Genomic DNA, 26,801 nt, shown 5'->3' with positions numbered 1-26,801 from the left:
GTTCCTTTTGTTATTCATGTTTTATTATCTTTGCTTTTAAATTAGTGTTTATAGATGCCATTTTATAATATGTTACTTATTGCTCTTAATGTCTTTCATTTTTGTAAAGCACTTTGAATTGCCTTGTGTTGAAACTTGCCTTGACTTACCTTGCCTTACTTAGTGTTCTGTCGCCATCTTGCGGTGACTCTGTGAACTACACCCCGGATTTGGAGGCGGATACGAGCCTGTTATTGATGCTCCACACAGATGAAGATGCCAGATGCACAGACGCATCAGTTATCATGTTTTCTGCTTTTTGCATTAGTTTTCCGCCTCGGTTCAGCGGCGGAGGTCTCCGTGTGGAACGTGGAGATCAACTCGGTGAGTGTTACACCCTTTAGCATCTACATGTCAACCGTTATTACCTTAAAGACTGTCGTGCTAACTGTGCAGTAGCAGCTGTTAGCATGTCGTGCTAACTTTGCATTAGCAGCTGTTAGCATGTCGTGCTAACTGTACATTGGCAGATGTTTCGCAAGTCGTGCTAAATCTACATTAGCAGCTGTTAGCATGTCATGCTAAGTCTACATTAGCAGCTGTTCGCCTGTCGTGCTAACTGTACATTAGCAACTGTTAGCATGTCGTGCTAAATCTTCATCAGCAACTGTTAAGATAATATAAGATAAGATAAGACTGTAATCATCATCATCAAGTTATTGTGCAAGTTACACAATATTCAATAAACAAAATAATAATAATAATGTTATGTACTATGTAATACTAAATCCTGCTTTTACTTAAAACATTCTCTGCAACATTAGCTTATTGTATTTATTTATTTCTGACATGTATATAGTTTACTTCATTTGCATTACTTGCACATTGGTCTTGCAACATAACCTGCACTATTGTATTCTACTCTGTATCTTATTGCACTATTTTTACATTTGTATTTGTTTTATTGTTTTATGTCTTATATATATATATATATATATATATATATATATATATATATATATATATATATATATATATATATATATATATATATATATATATATATATATATATATATATATATATATATATATATATATGTATGTTGCATTGTGGAAGGAGCTTGGGACTTAAGATTTGCATTGCCATATCTAAAGTATAGTGTATGTGTTATAAGAGAGTATAACATATTATCATAATGTTAGATAGTACGTTATAGTACAGTATGTAATAGTAGTTGTAACACATATTATTAAAAACATACTTTAGTTGGAAATAATCTTAAATAATATCTATCTTACTTCAACAAGCATTTTTTCTAGCAGTATACTGAAAGTAACAGAACTAATAAGTCAACTTAAATATGTTGTTCTTATTGCAAGTAAAGTGATTAGTGTGATATATAACAACTTTCTCGCATATTTTCCTCAAAGTGTGCAGCCCTATTATTACTTTCCTCAGTTAAAGTGTTCATCCTTCCCTCACACTATGAAACAGAGTATTATTCAGTCGGTGTGATATGTCTCTCCTCCTGTATCCTGTCGCTGACGGCATGCTGTTTGACCTGACGTGGCTCCATGTCACCTGACTGCTGTGTGTTTGTTTTGTTTTCAGACACAGGATGCAGTGTTTCGAAAGACGCTGTACGCCAACACCACCATTTTCATGAAGTGTGAGTATTTAGAAGTCTCCTTTTTATTGTGACTAACAGTATTACTAGTACCGGGCCTTCTAGAGCACCTGGAACCGAGGGAAACTCTGAAAGAATACGCCCATTGGCTACAAATCAATATATGATTGGTTGATCAAACTGTCAGTCCAAACGTACGCTCTCATTCAGTGTGAGGGCCAGGGTATTCTATCAAGGATATAGAATATATTGTTGAAGGATATTCTACCCTGAGACCCAGAAACAGATCTGATACAAAACCACTCAAATGCGTAGTGCATGGACCGAGAAGGACAAACAAATCAACGTAACACTGTAATATTACAGATCAACAACACAGATACCATTCTCATTTATTCATTTTATTTATATAATTAAATTGATTTTTTGTTTGTTTTATCTGAGTGTTCCAGGGTATTCTCTGAATACTTGAAGGCCCTGACGGTTCGCAACTGGCCTATACAATTAAATCCTGTATCTATACAGTTGGCCAATATCCCATCATGTATTACTGTGAACAAAATAAGTATTTACTACAATGTTTAACCAATAAAACATTTCAAAAATAGATTCTCTTAACTCAGTTTAGCTGAGTAAACATTTCAAAATTAAGCCTTAGGATTTTTTTTTTAAACGGTGATGAAGTCATAAAATATGACAACAGACAGCGTTATTCAGAAACCTCAATTAAAACTTGAAATGTAATGAAATAATGTATTCGATACAGCCCTTTTTGATAGTAGAAGTCAGAACCCTCAGAGCTGCTTTCACCAGACATAATTGAGAAATCCACAATGAGGGAGAGATATTATTTCTACTCCCACTGTAGTAGAAAATAGACCAGGATGCATTGCAGCAACATGTCGTAGGGAAATAGCCAAAGTCACCTTTTGAAATAGAGCTGAATGGGACGCTGGGTGAAAGTCTGGACATAAAAAGTAGATTTTACCACACAAAGTAACTCCTGATGATCTGGAACAGCTGGTGTGATGTATGGCTTTATTACACTGTCTTATAACCCCGTTCTCCACGCTGTGAGTCACTCTCTTTCCTCTCTCTTCAGTCCAGGGTGACACGGCGTCATGTGATAAAAACCTGGCCTTCAACATCAGCTGGTACCTGCGCTCCTCTGTCTGCTACAACGAGGTCTTCAACACGCCGGTGAGTATTACTTAAAGTCGGGTTGTTTTGTCATGGATGTAACAAACACAAGTATATGTGGTTTTGTTGATTTTTTGCAAGACAAGTTTATACACATATTCATGGCAGCAGTTTCCATAATACAAAAATGCATGTTTATGTATGTATGTATGTATGTATGTATGTATGTATGTATGTATGTATGTATGTATGTATGTATGTATGTATTCAGACCTCATGTGTACGGGTCGTGTGCATGTGTGTATTCTATAAATAAATAACATTTGATTTTTCTGAAATTCCTGCGCTCTCCTTCCTGCAGGACAACAAGGCGATGAACATGTTCGACATGGATCACATGTTGAAAGAGGACTGGAGCGGCTTCTACAGCCACGGCTACATGTACTTCGAGAACTGCTCCTCCCTCTTCTTACCAAAGGTTTGGGACCACAACACACTTTAAGTCTCACTTTTGGGAAGGACATTAACAAATGGTTGCAAACGGAATCATCAGTATGTGCTCACAGGAAGTCTGCCCTCCCTGTTTATCAGTGCGGAGGTTATTTAATGGCGGATATCAAGGTATTTCAAATATTTTGCTACATGCATTTTATTGTAGCCTTTAAAAGAAAAGCCTTAAAGGTCCCCTATTATACTGTTTTTCATCAATATATCACAGGTCTCAGATATATACAGAACCTGTCTCTGATTGGCTGAAACACCAAACAGATCATTGCAGCATCCCATAATCCCCTCTGTTTCAGCCCTGTTTCCAAAGTGCTGATTCTCTGTCTGTTACTTTAGATGAAAATAAGGAGCCCCTCCCCACGCCCCTCTGAGAGATATTTGGTTAAAAAGAACACAATGGTGCTCTAGGAGGAGATTCAGGTGATAAGGTGGGGGGGGGTTACCTTGGTTGGTGATTGGCTAATGGTTACACAAGACAAAACATCGTTATGACATCATAAAGTGGCCAAAATCTGATCAGCTCATTTTCAGACAGGTTTTTATATAAATGGATCAGGACAAAAAGAGAGAGAATCTTTGTTCCTGAAACTTTCAGAGTCTCATCAACATCGACACATGTTGATGTAGAAGAGACATGAAGAAGTGGATTTTGCATAATAGGTGACCTTTAAACCTTCAATATGATGAGCTTTCATTTTGAAATTCACTTGAAGTTGCTGATGGTGAAGTGGGTGTAGTTTAAGTAAAGTGAAACTGTAATTAAGAGACAGTCCCTTAACATCTATTTGACTTTGTTTGTGTGTGAATATAGTTTAGATCAAAGTGTGGAAGGTAATTTACTTTGTTCTAAAAATGTATCATGCATTTCCTTTAGAAAAGAGCCGAAGCATCTGCAGTGGACGGAAGTGGAGATTCTGCAATATAGTTGTGAGAACATTTGAAAAACAATCATTAATGTAATCATATTTCTTTATCCTCTCACCCAGGTGTATTACCCCGACTTCAACCCATATCAGCCCCTCACCAGCCCCAAGGTGAGTCAACCTCACAGTGCCTACTAAAGTGCATTGAACAATATAGAGCACAATATATACAATCTGTATCTGTGTCTGAATGTAAGACTGGGTTTATTTTACACTGCAAAACTCCATGAATTACAGCTCACTATGTGCTCTGTTCTGTTTAGAGTGACCCGTCCAATCAGAGCCTCATTTGGCCTGACAAACCGGTAAGACATGTTGTTGTTATTGATCATTCAAATGTCTTTAAATGTATGTTATATATGCCAGAGGTCAGGATTTATAAAGCACTTTTAATACAGGTTAGTGCAGATCAAAGTGATTTACTGATGACTGAGAAGCTGACGGTAAGACTAACAAATGTGGAATGTAAAAACTACAGAAAAGACAAATGTACCAATTTGGAACCAATGCCTGTCAGACAAAAAGGTGATTAAAATGTCATACATTTGAATTAGATGGTACAATAACAGCTGATTGAATAGCCTCAAGTCGGTAACCCCTCATTTAATGCAAACTAATGCCAGGTTGAATGCAAAAGCAGTAAAGGAAGAATATCCCACTGAGACTTCTGTTCTAGGATGACCATGACCTTGGAAGCTTTATTTTTTTTCAAATGTTGAGCTTATTGCGAACACATTTATTGGTTTGTGGTTTAAGTGGGGGTTCATAGAAAACATGTAAGTAGATAGCCTATGATTTGTTGCTCACAAACATTGTTGTTGCAGGATATCAGTGCCGTGGCCAAGGCCTGGGGGGACAGTCCCTACCTGTTCATAGTGAAAGTGCAGCCCATTTTCCGCGGAGTCGACGACGAAGAAGCGGAGCAGCTCAACTTCGCCTTCACAAGTGAGACAACATTTCACTCCAAAAGCTCTAGGATAAAGTAATTGTTACTCAGTAGATAAAACACTGAGGTCTGATGATTGAAAATGTAAGAAGTGACATTTTAGTGTCAGCAGAAGTGACTTTTTTTATTTGTATTTCCCCAGTGAAAGTGGAGATGAAGGGACCACATGACTACTCCTCTCCTGCAGACTGGCCTCTGATGATGGTATGTATGATCAATCCAAGGGAAGGGTTGTAAAGGGGACCTATCATGCAAAATGCACTTTTTGATGTCTTTTATACATAAACATGTGTCCCCGGTGTGTCAGGGAACTCACGCAGCGTCAGAAAATAAAACCCTCTCTCTTTTCCTCCGTACCCAAATCTCTAAAAACGGGGCTACAACGGAGCTGATCCAGATTTGCGTCCGATATGACGTAATATCTGAAATGTGGACCCACGGCCCTATCAGAAACGTTGCTATCAGAAACAATGCTATCAGAAACGTTGCTATCAGAAAGTTGCTATCAGAAACAATGCCCGACTGTTTTGGACGTAATATGGTCGGTGTTTACATTAGCATCGCTAACACTCAGAGCTAACCTGTACTGGAGAGCATGTGTGTGAAGAAGCAGGAAATAAAAAGGAACTCACCTTGTGGTATAACCGGCAAGAGAGAAAGCCTTTGAGCTCCATACTGTTTCAGAAATAATCCATGATATGGCGTTTCATCACGGCAGTATTTAGTTTAGACAGTAGCTGTCGGGTCCCCCATGAGCTCAGCCCCCTCCTTTTTTATTTTGTATCAATCTTTTATTTTTTAAAGCTTTATACCCCAAATCAGCACTTTTGAAACAGGAAGTGAAATAGAGGGATATGAGGCATGGCTAGAATGGGTGATCTGTTTGGTATTTTGAGCAAAACACTTCATAGACATGTTTTTTATATATTTGTATATATCTGAGACCTATGCTATTGCCTAAAGGATAGGTGCACTTTAAGATAAGTAGATAAAAGCACCTCTTCAACACCAATGGTGTGGTTCCAACTTAACCTGAACACAGGAAATTGTGGGAATTGCAGTCTGGAGCAAACAGACCTTTTTGCCGTAATCATTTCTAACTTGAAACCTGCATGTCTTTTCTAGTTTGGGGAGTTTATCTAATCCTAATCCAGAGTCTAAGGAGAGAGGGTGTCATATGCTGCATGGATTTTAAAGCAGATAAAGAAGGCATATGTATGGTTTGTGATATTGACATATATAGATTAAGTTGCCTGCCTTAACTTAGGGTTCATGTAGTTTAAAGCTTCAGAAACAGAACGTTAGAGATGTTGTGGCAAACTGTTGTTTCCAAGGTCAAGAATTAATATTCAGGCATTTTACTTAATACATTTTAACATCAATTAAAAAGGCTAAATAGGATGTAAAACTGTGAGGGTGTACATAGATTCCGTAAGCTTTATTGTTTGCAGTTACATTTTAAAGGTGTGGTGAAAGAAGGCTTAGAGCACACGTGTCAAACTCAAGGCCCGGGGGCCAAATCAGGCCCTTGGTGGATTTAATTTCGGCCCGCAGGATAATTTCTAATTACTATTCGATCTGGCTCGCCGGTATATTGCACGCACACCTTCACTCAATCCTGAGGGTTTCCTCAGCTCAGAGCCTGACCCCAAACATTGATGAACTTGCACCCAAGATGAGATGCCAAGTATCTGGCTTGAACTAGCATCACAGAGCAGCAAACTGAGTTTCAATGTTTCCTTCTGCACTTTTTCTCTCACGACAACAGGGCATGTTTGGTTTGTTCTTTGAGGGAAATAGTTTTTTTGAAGCTGTTGTTGGCCTGTGGAAAAATGTACTCATAAGAAATGACTCTGGAAAAGCTGCAGATAGAGCCATAAGAAATGAATGCAACTGATTATTTAATGTTTAATGTTGTTTTTATAGGCAATCATTTAAGCTTTGTTAGTTCCAGGTTTAATATGTGCAATAAGTTCATTTCAATAAGTTTTGCAATAAACATTGAAACAGTCCGGCCCTCGACTAGTACCCATTTTTTTTTATTTTGGCCCACTGTGTATTTGAGTTTGACACCCCTGGCTTAGAGATTCGGGACTTTTTGGTTTAGGAACCTTGAAAATGCGTGATTTTCTTCTCTTGAAATGTTGTACAAACACTGAGCTTTTTTCGTTTTCAATCATTAATATGTCACACATACCAACAGTTGTACATGTACTGTATATTCACATTATATACAAATACAGTTATTTATACAAATACAAATGCTTAAAAATAAAAACTCACATTCTCACTAGTCCATTTGTTATACCGGTTCCTCTTACTAAGTCAGTTGTTTGATATGCGATAATGACCGTTTCTCCCATTTTTCTGCAAACCACTATTCCTGCAGTCACACACCCTGATCTTAACTCTGTTTTAATACTCTTTCCTCTCTCTCGTGTCGCTGTCAGTTTTTCATGTTGATGTGCATCGTGTACGTGCTGTTCGGCGCTCTGTGGCTCTTCTGGTGCGCGTGTTATTGGAGAGATCTGCTGCGGATCCAGTTCTGGATTGGAGCCGTCATCATCCTCGGCATGCTGGAGAAAGCCGTGTTTTACTCAGAGTACCAGAGCATCCGCTACAAAGGAGACTACGGTGCGTTTGTTTGATATATCTGCTTCTCTGTGTGTATGTTTTGTGGTGGAAATGTACTGAGACAAACCAGTAAATAATAATAAAATGGTGAGGAAACCTTTCCGTTATACTGAAATGAAGATTCTTGGAATAAGACGGTCTTTTAGGGAGTTTATTCTTGCACAGAGTGTCAGGCAGTCTGCAGCGAAATACAAAAGTCAGAAGGTCTGCAGAGGGTCTTATATCCACATATTCACACCAAGAATAGAAAAGGAGGGACAAACAGACAAGATAAACATACTATATATAGGATTCTTTAAAACACATCTGCTATCAAATGGAGAAGCATCATGTCTACTGTCCATGTAAGAGTCATTTAGGTTATTGCTGCTACCTGTTGTTAGAAATAGCTTGTAAAAGAAGAACAGATGGTGAACTTTAAATGCTCCCTTAGTATGATACCATTTTCCATTACAGTTCTTCCCTTCAGTCTGATATCATAAACATTTTCTTTGTGTATTTTTCTCTTCACAGTCCAAGGCGCAGTGATTTTTGCCGAGCTGCTCTCTGCTCTCAAAAGATCTCTCGCTCGAATCCTGGTGCTCATCGTCAGTCTCGGATACGGCATAGTCAAGTAAGTTCACTCTTTTAACCTATTGACTTACCTAATGTCTCAGTACTTAAACAATTAGTTAGATTAGTTCATTGTCCTTCACCAATATCCTCTAAAGTTTGTTCCTAAATGTGTTCTTGAGAACGATCCGTAAAGCCCGCGTCACACTGTCCCGAAATTGACACCAGATGGACACACGAATTGTGAATTTCGCACGAAGATGGCCCCGAACTTGGTCAACAGCCAAGCAACAGCCGAAGCAAGTACGATGCCTACAGAAGGCCACACGATGGCACCCGAACCACACACTCCATCATGTTGTTTCCATAGCAACAACAACTTCCTGTCAACAGCGTAAACTCGCCTTCAAAATAAAACCATCTAAATAAAACAGGAAGTTAACCTAAATTACATTTAAAGGTGGGGTAGGTAATTTTGGAGAAACCAGCTCGAGTGCGCTAGAATTTGAAAATACGCAACCGGAAAAAATCTGCCACTTCCTTACAGAGCCCCTCCTCCAACACACACGAACGCACACATGACCAATGAGGGCACGAGGTAAGTTTGTGCACAGATGGAAGGCTGACAGGCAGGTAGGCCATCCAGTTATTTTAGCCGGGCCGGCTCAGATGATTGGTCGTGCTTTTTACAGTACTACGGCTTCCACAGATGATATTTTTTTAATGGATTTTTTTGTCAAAGCACTTCAGATATTCATTGCTATCGGGATGTTAAGAGCATTCCATGGAATATAACAAAAAGTGTATCTCGAGCCGGTTTCTCAAACTTACCTACCCCACCTTTAAGACATACAACTGCAACGAAAGTAACAAAAACAATGTAATATCCTTTTCAGTTTCACAGAACACAAATTGTACTATAATACGATGGCTACACGACGGCATTGCGAGGGCTTCGCGTAGTCGTGTTGCCTCCCTAAGACAATCGGGCAGCTTCTTGTTTCCTTCGTATTGTCTTCGTGAAGCGAAAAATGCCCGATGGCACCGATGATCACACGAAGTAAAGACGAAGATGACACGATTTGACAAGATGCCCTCACGAGTGCCTTACGAAGGGCAAAATGGACACACGAATTCAACACGAAAATGAACCTTCGCAAGGTCTTTCGGCATTTTTTTGGCATGCCAAAGATTTTGCCACCGCTCACGAAGTTGCTGCCGGAGCCTGAGAAACTCCACCGGCGGTCATACGATGGTTTAAGATGCCGAATTTGAACATTTCCTTTATCGTGTGTCCATCTGGTGTCAATTTCGGGACAGTGTGACATACGAAGGAAAGTCTACATAAGATTTTGGAACATTTTCCTAAACTGAGGAATTGTGCTTTCCTGTTTTCTTACCATGATGGATCTCATTGTCATTTCAAATGAAAAGCTTGGGTATCCTAACTAGCAGGAAAACAGCCGGCAAATCCTCATAATAAGAGGGCACTAGACATGAGGGCTGTTTGCACACACAGAAATGTCAGGAATGCCAAAAATAAAGTCCCAGAGCCTGAAGTGGAGGTGCTTCTGCAGACGTGCACGCCAAACAACCTTCATTTCATTTATTTTTCATCAGCCTCAGTAGTGGATTCGAATAAAAAGATGCATCAAATGTTATAACGGTTTGTGCCATTTTAATTAACCGTAAAAGACCATACTTTTTTATTTAAATGTACTATAACTCATATAAATGTCATGGTCTTTTAAATCCTATATGATACAACTGTAGAATTGAAGAAAACACTTTATTTAGCATAAAACATTCAGTACTTAAATGTGAGTAAGTGTGCTGTCCTTACCTAAGAACAAATCCCTATTAAAAAAACATGAATGTCAGAATCTTTGTGAAATGTTGGGGGTTTTAGGAAGGGATTGTTGTCCAAGAACAGGGGGAACGAGGCCCTGGTTCTTTCTACATTTAAAACCTAATGAATGCATGCTGCTAATGATCTCATGTCAATAATCTGTGAGTATAATGTGTCCCCCTCCCTTGTGTAGACCCAGGTTGGGCACATCAGTGCACCGGCTGGCAGCTGTCGGGCTCCTCTACCTGCTCTTCTCCTCTGTGGAAGGTGTGCTCCGAGTCACAGGAGTAAGTATCAACTATTATTCATCTCCAGATAATAAACCGATATCATTCTCTATATGTGTGTTAAGCCTACTTGGAGAAACAGATGCAATGTGCTTGCTAATTCTTCAAATATACCAGACTGTCAAACCAAAACATCCTCCCAGGTTTTTGGATACAGAATTTTTTTTTTAAATTTATTTAAGAAAAACAACAACACTTAAGATAACTCTATCTCTCTAAATGTCCTCTATTCATCTAAATGTACTTCCTTGTAACCCTTTCAAAATAAAAGCTACAGGGCCAGTTTAATGCTTTTATTTTGAAGCAGTGGCAATAAAAGAAGTTTGATTCACATTAACTGTGAACAATAAACCCTGAGGCTAATATCAGACGTTCATGTTGGATTTATGTGCGTAAATCCCCCATGTGTTCAGAGGAAATTCAGTATTTATAACTATTCTTAATTACAATCAATAGCAAGGTTTGTATTTTAAAGGGGACCTATCATGCAAAATGCACTTTTTGATGTCTTCTATACATAAATATGTGTCCCTGGTGTGTCGGGGAACTCACGCAGCGTCAGAAAATAAAACCCTCTCTCTTTTCCTCCGTACCCAAATCTGTAAAAACGGGGCTACAACGGAGCTGATCCAGATTTGCGTCCGATATGACGTAATATCGGAAATGTAGGCTGGCTTTACACCCACGGCCCTATCAGAAACGTTGCTATCAGAAACAATGCCCGACTGTTTTGGACGTAATATGGTCAGTGTTTACATTAGCATCGCTAACACTCAGAGCTAACCTGTACTGGAGAGCATGTGTGTGAAGAAGCAGGAAATAAAAAGGAACTCACCTTGTGGTATAACCGGCAAGAGAGAAAGCCTTTGAGCTCCATACTGTTTCAGAAATAATCCTTGATAATCCATGATATGGCGTTTCATCACGGCAGTATTTAGTTTAGACAGTAGCTGCCGGGTCCTGCATGAGCTCAGACCCCTCCTTTTTTATTTGTTATCAAATATTTTTTTTTTTAAAGCTTTATACCCCAAATCAGCACTTTAGAAACAGGAAGTGAAATAGAGGGATATGAGGCATGGCTAGAATGGGTGATCTGTTTGGTATTTTGAGCAAAACACTTAATAGACATGTTTTTTATATATTTGTATATATCTGAGACCTATGCTATTGCCTACAAATAGCATGATAGGTGACCTTTAAGTAAATCTAAAGTATTACAACTGTGTGCACTTGCAACTAACAAGCTTTAGAGGGCAGCAAAAGGCAAACACAGAAATTGGAGATCCTGTAAAGTGACGACACAGGACACACTAATGATCTATATCACCAAAACAACCCAGAGGAGCTTTACTATATCCCAACATATATATAAAAAAGGATGAGAGAGGTCACACATCATTTATTTTTCACTTCCCTCACTCTTAATGCATCATTCCTTGTGGCTACTGATGAATATGATCCAGGAGAATATAAAGTGCCCGCTGCTGATGGGACATTATCCTCCGCAGGCTGATTGAAGCCGATAGCGGTCGTGTATTTTATCATAAAATCAGCTTCTCAAGGCACTCGGTATGAATGAAGCTGATGTGAGTGGAGAGGGAAGGTTACGCAGGGATTCAGTGTCTCTAAGGCAGACATGTTGTTATGATGATGGGGAATGACATATTTGATCCAGAGTGAAACTCAAACACAGCCAAGGACACTGAAGCAAGATGGAAAACATCATGGCAACACAATGTTATAAAAAACATTGGATAGGACAGACAGGAGGTAAAGTGGAGCAGATGTGGTGTGGAGGGGAGACTTAAATCTTTACCAGATATCAACAGAGGCCTATAGAATGGCATTTAAGTCATTGTGAAAGGTCACCTATTATGCAAAATCCACTTCTTCATGTCTCTTCTACATCAACATGTGTCCCTCTTCTTCATGTCTCTTCTACATCAACATGTGTCCCCTCTTCTTCATGTCTCTTCTACATCAGCATGTGTCCCCTCTTCTTCATGTCTCTTCTACATCAACATGTGTCCCCTCTTCTTCATGTCTCTTCTACATCAGCATGTGTCCCCTCTTCTTCATGTCTCTTCTACATCAACATGTGTCCCCTCTTCTTCATGTCTCTTCTACATCAGCATGTGTCCCCTCTTCTTCATGTCTCTTCTACATCAACATGTGTCCCCTCTTCTTCATGTCTCTTCTACATCAGCATGTGTCCCCTCTTCTTTCTGTCTCTTCTACATCAACATGTGTCCCCTCTTCTTCATGTCTCTTCTACATCAGCATGTGTCCCCTCTTCTTCATGTCTCTTCTACATCAACATGTGTCCCCTCTTCTTCATGTCTCTTCTACATCAACATGTGTCCCCTCTTCTTCACGTCTCTTCTCCATCAACATGTGTCCCCTCTTCTTCATGTCTCTTCTACATCAACATGTCCCCTCTTCTTCATGTCTCTTCTACATCAACATGTGTCCCCTCCTCTTCATGTCTCTTCTACATCAACATGTGTCCCCTCTTCTTCATGTCTTTTCTACATCAACATGTGTCCCCTCTTCTTCATGTCTCTTCTACATCAACATGTGTCCCCTCTTCTTCATGTCTCTTCTACATCAACATGTGTCCCCTCTTCTCCATGTCTCTTCTACATCAACATGTGTCCCCTCTTCTTCATGTCTCTTCTACATCACCATGTGTCCCCTCTTCTCCATGTCTCTTCTACATCAACATGTGTCCCCTCTTCTTCATGTCTCTTCTACATCAACATGTGTCCCCTCTTCTTCATGTCTCTTCTACATCAACATGTGTCCCCTCTGTGTAAAGAGACTCTGAAAGTTTCAGGAACAAAGATTCTCTCTCTTTTTGTCCTGATCCATTTATATAAAAACATGTCTGAAAATGAGCTGATCAGATGTTGGCCACTTTATGTCATAACGATGTTTTGTCTTGTGTAACCAATCACCAACCAAGGTAACCACCCCCCCCCCACCTTATCACCTGAATCTCCTCCTAGAGCACCATTGTGTTCTTTTTAACCAAATATCTCAGAGGGGCGTGGGGAGGGGCTCCTTATTTTCATCTAAAGTAACAGACAGAGAATCAGCACTTTGGAAACAGGGCTGAAACAGAGGGGATTATGGGATGCTGCAATGATCTTTTTGGGGTTTCAGCCAATCAGAGACAGGCTCTGGATATATCTGAGACCTGTGATATATTGAGGAAAAACAGTATAATAGGGGACCTTTAACATCATGAATAGATATAATCTTAATATGCTAATAAAAAAAGCCTATTTTGAGTATGACGGATGTATAAAAGAGCAGGTGTATGCAACTCCTAATAAATATATATATTAATTTGAATTTGTACTTAAATTTCCTTTATTTTATTTATTTGTATTTTTCTATTTTAATCTGCTTTAAGCTTTTAATCTGTAATTTATATTTTGAATTAATTATATATTTTAAGTGTGTTGTTTTAATTATGTTTTTATGATTTTTTTTACCCTGTAAATTCTCTTTGAGTTTCCAGAAAAGCGCTGTATGAATAAAATGTATTATTATTATAATTCATTGTATTTAATATTGACTCAAAATGTATTTCCACGCAAGCTTATCTCATGTGTCTTCCTTTAAGATTGACTAATTCTTTATATCTTGTCTTGTGTTTTCAGGGTTTCTACGGGACGGTGGCTCTGGTGGCGAACCTCGGCCTCTCCCTTATTGACTCCTGCGTCATGTGGTGGATATCCTTTACCTAACTTGCCTTCTGAAGGAGTTGCTTTATCAAAACAGTTGCCGATATAAGCCTTTAATTGTTGTTACTCAGATGTATATAGAGTATGTTCTCCTTAATTTGCCTCCACATTTTCATCAGCCTGTCTCAGACCATTCGCCTCCTGCAGCTGCGCAGAAACGTCGTGAAGCTGGCTCTCTACAAACACTTCACCAACACGCTCATCTTCTCTGTGGTCGGTGAGTACACTCCGCTGTAGGATGGATTTCATCGAGTAGAGCCGAGTTTTAGTTCAGATATAGCTGCTTCATAAAAATTACATATATGCTACGATTACCAGTGGTATAGTGGTCGTTGGACGCGGGGGATCGCCGTTCCCCCACTTATTTGGAGACTTATTTTTTAAGCATGATTTTTGAATAGTCTAATAAATATAAAATCATTGCCAGTGTTATAAGTGTCAGGGTTCTTACGGTCATTAAAAACCTGGAAAAGTCATGGAAATTCAAAATGCTAATTCCAGGCCCTGGTAAAGTTATGGAAAACAATATTTTTCCCAAAGTTTTGGAAAAGTCATGGAAATGTAACTAAAGTTGCATCAAATATAATTTAGATTTTATCTAATCGCCGAAATAGTAAATACTGTATCGTATAGTAATGAAACATAAAATTTAACTGACGAGGTATTTTGCTGGTAAGAGATTTTAGTTGCTTTAGCGTGTAGAAGCTAGTAAGCCTATTTGATTTGTTTTAGATAGGCACAACATGTTTCATATGCAGACCTTATTTTCCTGTTCCATGTGGTACCACTGAGAAAGAGTAATTTTTTTGGTCATGGAAAATTAGGTAAAGGTCATGGAGAAGTCATGGAAAAGTCATTGAAAATCATTCGTGAAAAAGTGTATGAACCCTGAAGTGTGTATTTGTTGTAATAATGACGAAAACAAAATACATTTCACAGTAATTATAATAACAAATAAAAACAATTTCCTTAAAAAATTATGATTCGCCCTCACGCTCGTGACCCCAGGGTGACACCACCAGCAATACTGTAGCTCAAGCATTTATGCAACTTAGGCCTATAAATTGTTTATGTAACTTATGTGCCGGTGTGTCCATGGTTTTGAGTCTGTGTGTGTGTTGAGCGCAGCGCCGTCTGCTTTTTGCATTACATTACATGTCACTTGTTAGACGCTTTTATCCAAAGCGACTTACATACTCAATACTGTGGGCAATCCCCACAGGAGCAATTTTGGGGTGAAGTGTCTTGCCCAGGGACACAACGACATGCTGACTGCAGTGGGACTCGAACTTGCTATCTCTCCTGTCCGATTAGACTTCACTCGCGTTTATGTCCATATCGATCAAATCTAGCTGGAGGCTCCTGCTGGGTGCACTGTCCTGCGAGATACCGGGACCTGGCTCGAAACACTCGGTTGTTGTTGGCGAAACACAACCGTGATATTTGCAATTTAAACATTAAATAAATATATTACCCCATAATATCATCAAAACTCACTTCACTTTGTGTAGTCCACAGGCTCAAATGTGTGGCTTCATTTGTCTTGTGCTTTGGGCTCAAAAGTGTGATCCAGTCTTCTAGAAATCATCTGTGCATGTGATGGAGGAATGCACAGTGCCTGTAGGGGGTGTGGTCTCAATAGCCATGCAGCAAGCAGTGTGCTATGTGCATGTGATTGAGGAATGGCATGGATATTCAAGTGTACTTGAATGGCATCTGTTTGTTTTAGTCAAGATTATGCTAAAATATACTTTCCCCAACTATATTTAAGTTCCCTACGAAGAGCCAACCTTCAATTTAGAAAATTCCCAGTTTATTCCCATGGAAAGTTTCCATCTTTGAAAATTCCCGGAATTTTGCAACCCTAATTCCTAATCATCACTACCAAAAATAAACTCATATTCCTGTTAAATGCCAGTTGGTTGTTGTTGTTTTTTTGTTTGAATCATTCCTGTAAAGTTTTATTTTCCTTTTCACATTCTGGAAAATGTAAATGATTATCAACGACATTGATTTTGATTTATTGCATCTCATACAGTATATATCATTTTAGTTTCAATAGAGACATTGTTATAGCTTAAGAGGTGGCATTGATTTTGTTACCTTTTCACTGACCCAGGCTTATATAATATATTACATTTTATTTTATTCATTCTAAATTAAAACAACTGTCAGGAAAACCAATTTCCCCCCGTTTCTATGAATGTATTTCTGATTCTGTATCCCAGTGAAATGTAATACAACGTTTCTCTTCTGGTCAATTTATGCTCCTCATTAATGCAAAATATGTAAATGCATTGCCTCATCTTTAGTTAGTATGACATTTTCCAGTTTAGCTTCCACTGATGGGAGATGTCCAGTGCTGTTTCTCATTATTTTTGCATATTGTTCACACACTTCAAACTGATCCTGATGTCTCTGTGTCCACAGCTTCCATCATCTTCATCATCTGGACCACCAAAGTGTTCAAGCTGGTGGACTGCCAGAGGGTCAGTGTGTTCTCCGTCATTCATCCATTACTGTATTATGTTCCTGTGGTGGAAATTCCACACTTAATCATCTTCTAGTAAGAAAAGAACAAATATACAAGCTAAAAACCAAAGTTGTGTTATTTAATAAAGAGTCATAGCATTTAACAGAATCAATATGTCCAGCTTGTAAGGACAGATAACCCGTTCCACTGATGTGGTAAGAAAGGAGATCTGACCAAGTTACACAGTGTCATTTATACAGAGGAGAGGGCAAAAGATGGGAAGGTGAACAGCCAATGAAATTCTACATTACAGGGTATTGAATATTGGAGGCTAGACAGTGATGATCATTCTCCAGACAATGGTCACACCCTTCTGTCTGTTGAATGAGAACAAAAGGAAGCCAGTCTGTGTGTTGAAGGTGGGAAGACGCTTGGGAGTGATAGCCGTAGCTTGCATCAAACTGAAACTGTGGGAAAAACCCAAGAATAATTGTATATAATTAAATGAGACTTAAAGGTGGGGTAGGTAAGTTTGAGAAACCGGCTCGAGATACACTTTTTGTTATATTCCATGGAATGCTCTTAACATCCCGATAGCAATGAATATCTGAAGTGCTTTGACAAAAAATCCATAAATAAATATCATCTGTGGAAGCTGTAGTACTGAAAAAGCACGACCAATCATCTGAGCCGGCCAGGCTAAAATAACTGGATGGCCTACCTGCCTGTCAGCCTTCCATCTGTGCACAAACTTATCTCGTGCCCTCATTGGTCATGTGCGTGTTCGTGTGTGTTGGAGGAGGGGCTCTGTAAGGAAGTGGCAGATTTTCTCCGGCTGTGTATTTTCAAATTCTAGCGATCTCGAGCCGGTTTCTCAAACTTACCTACCCTACCTTTAATTATCAATGTACTACAACAGTTCCCATCATGCGGTTCCTATGTCTTGTTTATACACAGATTCAAAAGTGAGCTCGCCTTTCGACCTGATATCATCATCATCAATTCATCATCAACTCTTTTCTATTCTTCCCCACAGGGATGGAGGGACTTGTGGGTGGACGATGCTTTCTGGCGCCTGCTGTTCTCCACCATCCTGATGGTGATCATGGTGCTGCTGCGGCCCTCTGCTAACAGCCAGAGGTCAGAGGTCACACATCATCACACATCCCACTGTGGCAAACATGTACATTATTACATCAAAGGGAAAGATGCAGATAAAAGGCAAAAAACAATGGGTCGACTGACATATTCATTAAAGATGAAAGGACATATTTTTAAAGTAAAATCAAATACGTACACATCCTTGGTTATTTAAATAAGAAGCATCATCTATTAAAGTAAGGAAACATATTAAAGAAGTGAGGAAGAAGCCAAGGTGTAGAATTGGAGCTGGAGCAAAACAACTTTAATGTCACTAGTTGTATTTCCAATCCAACTTTATTTACATATCACATTTAAAAACAACAGAGTTGACCAAAGTGCTGTAAATCAATAAATATATAAAAATCAGCATAAATACATTTTGACCAAACAGATAGGACATAAAACAAATGTAAAACACAAGACAATACAACCGTACTTAAAGCCACAGACTGAAATCTGTCATACATGATGTCAAAACAATATATAAAACACAAGAAAATAAACTAATATCCAGTAGTGTTTCGCGATCATACACCAGTAGAGAGTTGACAGTATCAGTATAAACAGTATTTCATGTCATTTTGTTTCTGTTTTCTCTCAGGTTCTCTCATTCTCCTCTGATTGATGAAGATGACGATGAGGAAGAGGCCAAGGAGCCCATGCTGAACGAAGCTTTTGGTAAGACTGGGCAATATATCGATATTTTATAAATATTGGGATATGAGGCTAGATATTGTCTTAGATTTTGGACTTCGTATTATGTCTTTTTCCTCGGTTCTAACATTTACGTGGTCTAAATGTATGATTTTCCAGACATGGTCACTATATATATTAGGGATGTAATGATACCAAAGACTCACGGTACGATAATATCGCGATAACAAGTCCACGGTACGATATTTATTGCGATATTGAAAAATAAATAAAAAATAAATAAAGTGAATTATTATTATTTATTTTTTACTTGAAAAAATGTTCTTTATTAAATAATAAATCTGATTTGTACAGCATTTTAGTAGGATAGTAGTATTTTAAAGTGTCAAAAATATAATAATCAGACCCTGCAATAGAATAAATCAAGTTTCACTTTAGTTTTTCAAGTAACTCAACTCAAACTCACTCACTCACTCAGCATCATCAGACCGGTTATTTTTTAGGAATATGAGCATGTCCACATTTCCAGGTAGAAGCTGGGATGTTTGGGCGTTTACAATATCCCCTGCTGTGGAAAAAACTCTCTCGCTTGGTACTGATGTTGCTGGGACAGAGAGATATGCTTTGGCCATGGGTGACAGCAGTGGGTCAAACTGTGCATTGTCTCTCCACCACTTCAAAAACAATACAGTGTTTGCCAAGAAGGTGAGGCTTATTGACAGGGTGAGATATTACATTACATGACATGTCACTTGTTAGACGCTTTTATCCAAAGCGACTTACATACTCAATGCTGTAGGCAATCCCCACAGGAGCAATTTGGGGTGAAGTGTCTCAGGGACACAACGACATGTTGACTGCAGTGGGACTCGAACTTGCTATCCCCTGATTCGAACACCAACGCACAACCCACTGCACCACACGCCTCCCTAGATATACATATACTGTTGGTACTTGTCAATGTCTCTAGGTATGTAAATGTAGCCCTGTAAATACGATGTCCTTATGTGTTATCTGTTGTTTTGTGTTCATGTTGTAACCTACTTGCTGCCATGTTGGACAGGTCTCCCTTGAAAAAGAGATCGATGATCTCAATGGGACCACCTGGTTAAATAAAGGTTTTGTCAGTCTCACGACGGTATCGAGACATTTATTTATCGCGATATTCGATATATCCCTAATATATATATATATACTGTATATATTGTCCCAATTCCAGTCCTGCCACTACAACTACTCCCAAGATGTTCATGCATCAGAGAAAAAGGATGTGTACCGATGAACATCACTGAGCTAGAATGTGCAGTGAAAGCTAAGATCTGAATGTAAATATAGCTTTCATCAAGTTTAATTTGCCAAAAGCCATGTTTTGTTAGGTAAATGCTTTTTGGTCTATAATTCAGTGCTTAATCAGTGTAGTGTTGATAATTGTGCCATAAAAGCTGCAGGGATGTTCGTCACACCAACACGCTCAATGTGGAAAGTCACACTCTTTTCGATGTTGTTGAAATGCTCAATATTTGAGAATTATAAAGTGTTTTTCTGTTCAGTTCTGATGGAGCTCTGTGAGCGTGCCAGCCATGTTTTCCAGTAGATTTGTGACACTGCACGGCTTTGATGCATTTTTATACTCTGTGACAAACCCACTGATCTGCAAATAATCCACGTCTGCTGCAGAAGATCATCTTGTAAATGTCGCCTGAGGTTATTAGATTGTGTAACTCAGTGCTTCTGAAGCCATGTGGAAAGCTGATTGTTTCTGGTATAATCAGGTAATGCATGAAAGGACATTTGAGTAACCTGGTTATGTTAATATATTATTGGAGAATGGACTTCTGTGTGATTTCAATCAGTGTTAAGTTCGTCAACGACCTTTTTTACATGACGAGACGATGACGAGCTAAAAATAGATTTTTGATAATAAAAACTATGACGAAATGTATATTTTGTTTTCGTTGACGATACGGGACGGGACTAAGGTGTTAATGGTGCACTATCGGACATTCAAAATGCAGGATATTTTCCCTCAATTGTCCGTCTTGTCTGTCAAAATGCATCCCTGTCATTGGTTGAATTAGTTGGGATTCTGGGAATCTGCACACGTCACTCTATTACACAAGTTAAGTGTTAAGAGAGTGAAATGTTGCTTTACGAATTTCAACACTTGATGCTGTCACCTTGATTCCAATTTGAGATACCTGTATTCGCCTAACTGAATTAGTTTAAAGAGAGAAAACATTTTGACTAAAAGTTGACTAAAATGTAATGTTTTTTCATCGACTAAAACGTTTTGTGTTGTCGTCGACTAAAACTAGACTAAAACTATGAAGGATAAAAAGGACTAAAATGTGACTTAAACTAATAACCATTTTCGTCTAAAGACTAAGACTGGAGCCACACGAGAACGGTAACGCAAACGAACCGAATTCGATATCAAAAAAGTCTTCCGTCCACACGCAATCGGCACCAGAAACGTGTCCGTTCACACGAGACCGCTCGAAAGCGCTGGAGACGCTGTAGTACATATGCCGGGCCTGTAAGTGGCGCTGTACTCCTGCCACAAAAGCAGCGAAGAAGACTTCCCGTGCATGGTTGCCATGGTTGCCCTTCTGTTTATTCTCCGCGGTGGACGCTCTGGCTCTTTTTCTCCCTCCCCGAGGCAAGCGTGTGCCCCTGCTGTAAAAAAACACCCACCTCTCCGCCTCTTCCAAGGGACGAGGGGACCGTGCGGCAGAGTTTCCGTTCGATTTTAAAGTTTAAATCTTCCGGACAAAATTTGAAAAGTGCCGGTCAAAGGTCTTCTTTGTTATTTATTGAGCTTTAAAACAAATGAATAATGACTCTATATAATAATATAAGAATAATAAACGGAGCCTATCTTTTCCTCCCCCTCTTCTGACAGCCCAGCAGCTGATCTCTGAGCAAGGGGGGGTGGGGAGAGGCGGGGCTATTGCTTCAACGTTATCAGGAAATGATCGTATAGGCGTAAACACGGAGCCGTTTGCCCCCCCAGAGCGTTTCGGCCGCAGATCTACCTATCGTTATCGTTTTCTGCGTTTCCATGTCGGCCTCGTGTGGCCGAACCGTCTATCTGATAGTGAACTGTAGCGGATACGACCGTTATCGTCCTTGTGTGGCCGAGGCCTAAAATAGCTGCCAAAATTAACACTTGGCTTTTCCTTTCTTTTCTTAGAGGGAATGAAGATGAGGGGCTCCAAGCCGGACTCTAATGGCTCCCAGAAACTATTGAGTAAAGAGGTGGGTTTAATATCATCTGTCCACATGTTAATTATTTGATTTACACTCTAAACTAACAATGTGTTATATAATAAGGTGTCTGCTCAGCTCCTGTGAAATGTTTGACTGTTTTTGTCGTTTGTTTGTGTTTTGAATGAATGTTTTTTTACACACTTTTTAGTGTATAACTTATTTTCTTATGTTATCTCTCCATCTATAGCTTAATAATGTTACGTTTCTTAATTCTTAACAGGATGAAGACCTAAAATGGGTTGAGGAAAACATTCCTACATCTGTCATTGATGTGTAAGTATTGTCAATTTTAAATGTAAAACATTGAGTCAAGGAAATTGGTATATTATGCGAGCTGGATTTTGAGAGAATAAGGTATCGGATTAAAACTGAAATCCTTAATATGTCACGTTCAGTTTATGTAAGTAGGGGATGTCCACACTTTTTTCAATGAGGGCCACATACAGACTAGAGGTATATTGCCTCCATAAGTTAATAATAAGTTAGCTCAATCAAAGATAACCTGCTCAGCTGGGAAAATCTTTTAAAACACACTGATGCATGTCTCATTTTTAAGATTATTAACGGCAAGACACCCCCACCACTCTGCACTTTTATACAGCAGAAAAACTCAAACAGCAGAACCACAAGGTCTGCCCTAAGAGGGGACGGTGTAGTCCCTCTTAGGTCCAGTTCCTTTGGTAAACACTGTTTCTCTGTGAGGGCATCAACACTTTGAAACACAATACCGATACAGATAAGGAATAACACCTCCTATCATACATTTAACCACTATCATAAGAACTGGCTTTTAAGCAATCAAAAATGTGAACATTTTTAACTGTATCATAGTATGATAGTATTTCATCTGTTTGCATGTGTGTCTGTTCCTATTTATTGTTGTACTGCTATTTATTGTTGTACTGCTGTTGTCTGTTGTATTCTATTTAATTATGTTTTTATTTCTCTAGTTTTGTTGTGGTTATTTAACATCTTGCCAAGGACAACAGTTGAAAATTAGCCTGCTGGCTAATACTGGCTCATTTACAGCAATGTGGATTAATGTGCACTGTCCTTTAAATAAATAAACAAACAAACAAACAAACAAATTAAATGTAGGTACAAACAATGTGTTGATGTGTTACTGAATCTTCACATTTTTTAATACAAAATATTGTATTTATTTCATCTTTTATTGGACATTTTATTTATACTTCTATCTATATTCTCCCCTTCTTTCTACAGGACATTTAGATTGACCTTATGTTAGATAAATATCTGTATTCTATTTCATTTGATCTTTTATTGGACATTTAAACATAACATCTAATGTTTATTTGTATTTTATGTATAAACAAGACACGGAACGCTTCTATTTTCTTATTTATTTACCTTTTTTTGAATTTTATTCTCAAAAAGAACAACTGTCACAAAACCCTATCTCCCCCGAGATAAATAACTGGTCCAGAACTCTGCCGCCCGCATCACCACCAGAACCCCCTCCATTAACCACATCACTCCTGTTCTTCAGCAACTTCACTGGCTCCCCGTCAAATCCTGTATAGTTTTTAAGATTCTGTTCCTCACCTTAAAGGCCATCCATAACCTCACTCTGTACCCCGCCGACCTCCTGCACATCAACACACCCATCCGCACTCTCAGGTCTTCTGCTTCCCTCCACCTCACTGCACCCCCCTTCCGTTTAACCACCATGGGGTCTAGAGCCTTCAGCCGCTCTGCACCCCCCCTGACCACCATGGGGTCTTGAGCCTTCAGCCGCTCTGCACCCCGCCTACCCACCATGGGGTCTAGAGCCTTCAGCCGCTCTGCACCCCGCCTAACCACCATGGGGTCTAGAGCCTTCAGCCGCTCTGCACCCCGCCTAACCACCATGGGGTCTAGAGCCTTCAGCCGCTCTGCACCCCGCCTAACCACCATGGGGCCTAGAGCCTTCAGCCGCTCTGCGCCCCGCCTAACCACCATGGGGCCTAGAGCCTTCAGCCGCTCTGCACCCCGCCTAACCACCATGGGGCCTAGAGCCTTCAGCCGCTCTGCGCCCCGCCTAACCACCATGGGGCCTAGAGCCTTCAGCCGCTCTGCACCCCGCCTAACCACCATGGGGCCTAGAGCCTTCAGCCGCTCTGCACCCCGCCAAACCACCATGGGGTCTAGAGCCTTCAGCCGCTCTGCACCCCGCCTAACCACCATGGGGTCTAGAGCCTTCAGCCGCTCTGCACCCCGACCTAACCACCATGGGGTCTAGAGCCTTCAGCCGCTCTGCACCCCGCCTCTGGAACTCTCTCCCACCTGACATCCGCAACACTGACTCTCCCCATTTTCAAATCACGTCTCAAAACACATCTCTTCACACTCGCATATCCACCCTGATCATTATCCATCACACATCCTCTGTTTTTATTTATTTGATTATTTGATTGATTTATATACTGCATGGTCTTGTTTATGTCTCTTATGCTGGTGTTATGTATTGTGTATCTTGTTTTTTATGTGTTTGTACGGCAACCTTGAGAGCCTTGAAAGGCGCCTATATAAAATAAATGCATTATTATTATTATTATTATTATAATCTGACTCTGATTAAAATGCAGACTGTATGAGTGCATTCACTTCCTCCCTCTCTGTTCCCCTCTCCATACAGAGCTCTCCCTGTAATGCTGGATGAGGAAGAGGTAAAGACTCTTTGTATTTCCCCCGAGCATATCCCATGATTCCCAATCTCATTATAACATTAAACTCCAGTAATGGCCTTTACTGTGCTTTCATTCCACAATCACATTACTCTGAGTACTAACGTGTGTTGTCTTTCTCCAGGAGATTCTGAAAACCAAGTTGGAGCGATCCAAAATGGAGTAGAAGTCGTCGTGAGGAGAGGATGTGATGTATTGGAAAGAAAGCAATTTCACTGAGGCAGCAATGAATGCATTCTCAGTGATCTGATTACCAAAAAGAATGTGGGCAAAGCCAACCTTTCTCTTCTCCAGACACTTTGCGTTTCTGGTTTTATTTCACAGGTATTGTGTCGCACTGTAATAAGCTCCGAGAATAGTGTTTCATATTAAGATCTTTACTGCGCAACATGTAGTTTGGAGGGGTTGGTTTTCAGGAGGGAGGGGAAACTGATGCAAGAGCACTTTGATAAATATATTATTTGTTTTGAAGACGCATTCAATGTCACAAAATAGGTCAAAATTCGACAGAATCCGTGCATTTTACACAATTTAAAAGTGCATTGGAATTAGACTAATACAATATTTCACATAAAATAAATTACCCAATTCAATCCAAGTGATCCTAGCGCCTGATTTGTCAAATGTGTAGGACTGCAACGACTGATTTCAGATCCGTTCAGGTACAAATCATGTTGATAATTAGGCAGTTTTATCCAGCCAGATATATCTGATAATTGTACAGATGGAGCTTAAAACACACGCTGAAAACGGCAAGTTATTGTTCATAATGAGGTCACATTTACACAGCGTCTGATACTTGAACTTATCGTTGGTAATGTGCTGTAAAAAGACTAGAAATGTAAAAAAAAAAAGCTGTTTTCAGCTGGTGTTTTACATGTAAAATGGGTCACATAACAACAATACATTTCATATTTAAATATATAGATATGGTGTGATTAGCCATTTAACCAGATAACAAAAATTAATTATTTCATAAGCTAATTTCTTATAGCTTCTTCAACAAATCATATATGTATATCTTTTTGTTAACACCCGACTAACACTGTTATCTGGCTCAATGATTAATCTAAATATAGAAATACAGAACTTACTTTTATAATATGTAAACACGGCTGCATCAGTGTGTATTGAAACTTGAAGCATATCACCGTAAGATGTACATGTGTGTGTTAACTACAACACACTGTTATCTGTTCTGGGAGAATGTAATATATATAAACACAGTGTCATCAGAGGCGTTCAGATTGTCATCAGAGGTGTTCAGATTGTCATCAGAGGCGTTCAGATTGTCATCAGAAGCGTTCAGATTGTCATCAGAAGCGTTCAGTTTGTCATCAGAAGTGTTCAGATTGTCACTTCAACACAGTACATTTCAAGCTACTGGAAATAAGAGTCTAATGATAGCGATTTTAGAGCTTTTACTGACTAATGAAAGACTGCACGGTCCTCAGAGTGGAAAAAAGACCCGCTTTCAAGGATAAGAGGTCTAAAATTAAGGATGTTTATTTTTATCTCTATAAAAAACAAGCTTTTATAGTGGCTCCATTAATAGCTGTGATTTATGTCTACTTAATTCCACCATTTCTTTTAGCTACTGTATCACAGAATCCACTACTAAGCTTCACAGATGTGGTGTCGGCCTACATTTAAATGATTTACTGTATGTATGTATGTAATCCTTTCTCAGAGTTTTGCCACCCTAATTCAGTTGCACAGTGTAGATTAAAATGAAAAAATCTGTACATGCTAAATGAATCATTTCCATTTCACCCATCAATCCAATTTACACTCCCAATAATCCTGCCTTTCTGTGGCAGAATGATATGCCCGTCCTTGTTAAAACTACTGCAGTACAGTATGTGTGTATGTTTTAAAACTCTTAATTAATGTCTCTTTTTTTTTTTATATATTTGTCCAACTCTTGTTGAGGATTTATTTTTATTTTAGAGAGAAATTAAAGCCCAATTTCTGGATGTGAGTCTGCGTAGTAATGTAAAGCTAATGATATTGTATGGCTTTTTGCGTGTGTCCTGCAAATAAAATTTATATTATAACACAATGGCAGTTTTTGTGTACATTTTTAACATGTGCACTTGCACACTTTTTTTATTTTACTGTACAATCATTTCTGTAAGTATACATGTATCCTTTTATTAGTAGCCTATTAAATAACTCTTGAAAGAAGACATTTTGTGTAAAAAACGAAATATGTTAATATATAATTATGTCAAAATGAATTAAACAGTTGTTCATTGTTGCACCTTTTTAGTGAAAGAAAAAAAGAGCTTTTTTTAACAGTAAAGTACATAAAGGTAAAGTGAACTGATTAAAAAAATCTCAATGAATAAGATCTCGCGAGAATTGCAAGTGCA

General features: G+C 39.1%; 1 protein-coding gene across 1 annotated transcript; it reads left to right on the top strand.

The window, feature by feature from the left end:
- The first annotated feature begins 216 nt into the window (after nucleotides 1-216).
- Nucleotides 217-26,488, top strand: LOC117493853 (transmembrane protein 87A-like). Its single transcript, XM_034144417.1, has 20 exons — nucleotides 217-363; nucleotides 1,594-1,651; nucleotides 2,712-2,809; nucleotides 3,111-3,227; nucleotides 4,243-4,290; nucleotides 4,443-4,484; nucleotides 5,004-5,124; nucleotides 5,268-5,329; nucleotides 7,576-7,759; nucleotides 8,273-8,372; nucleotides 10,354-10,447; nucleotides 14,116-14,187; nucleotides 14,308-14,416; nucleotides 16,630-16,688; nucleotides 17,709-17,812; nucleotides 18,417-18,493; nucleotides 21,663-21,727; nucleotides 21,960-22,012; nucleotides 24,378-24,408; nucleotides 24,551-26,488. The coding sequence occupies exons 1-20, from the start codon at nucleotides 250-252 to the stop codon at nucleotides 24,590-24,592; spliced, it is 1,650 nt and encodes a 549-aa protein (XP_034000308.1). The 5' UTR covers nucleotides 217-249; the 3' UTR covers nucleotides 24,593-26,488.
- Nucleotides 26,489-26,801: the final 313 nt, after the last annotated feature.

The sequence above is a fragment of the Trematomus bernacchii genome, unplaced genomic scaffold (genome assembly GCF_902827165.1).
Source record: "Trematomus bernacchii unplaced genomic scaffold, fTreBer1.1, whole genome shotgun sequence".
In the NCBI taxonomy this organism is placed as follows: Eukaryota; Metazoa; Chordata; class Actinopteri; order Perciformes; family Nototheniidae; genus Trematomus; species Trematomus bernacchii.
The sequence above is the reverse complement of the archived record's forward strand: the minus strand, read 5'-3'. Positions and strand labels throughout refer to the sequence as shown.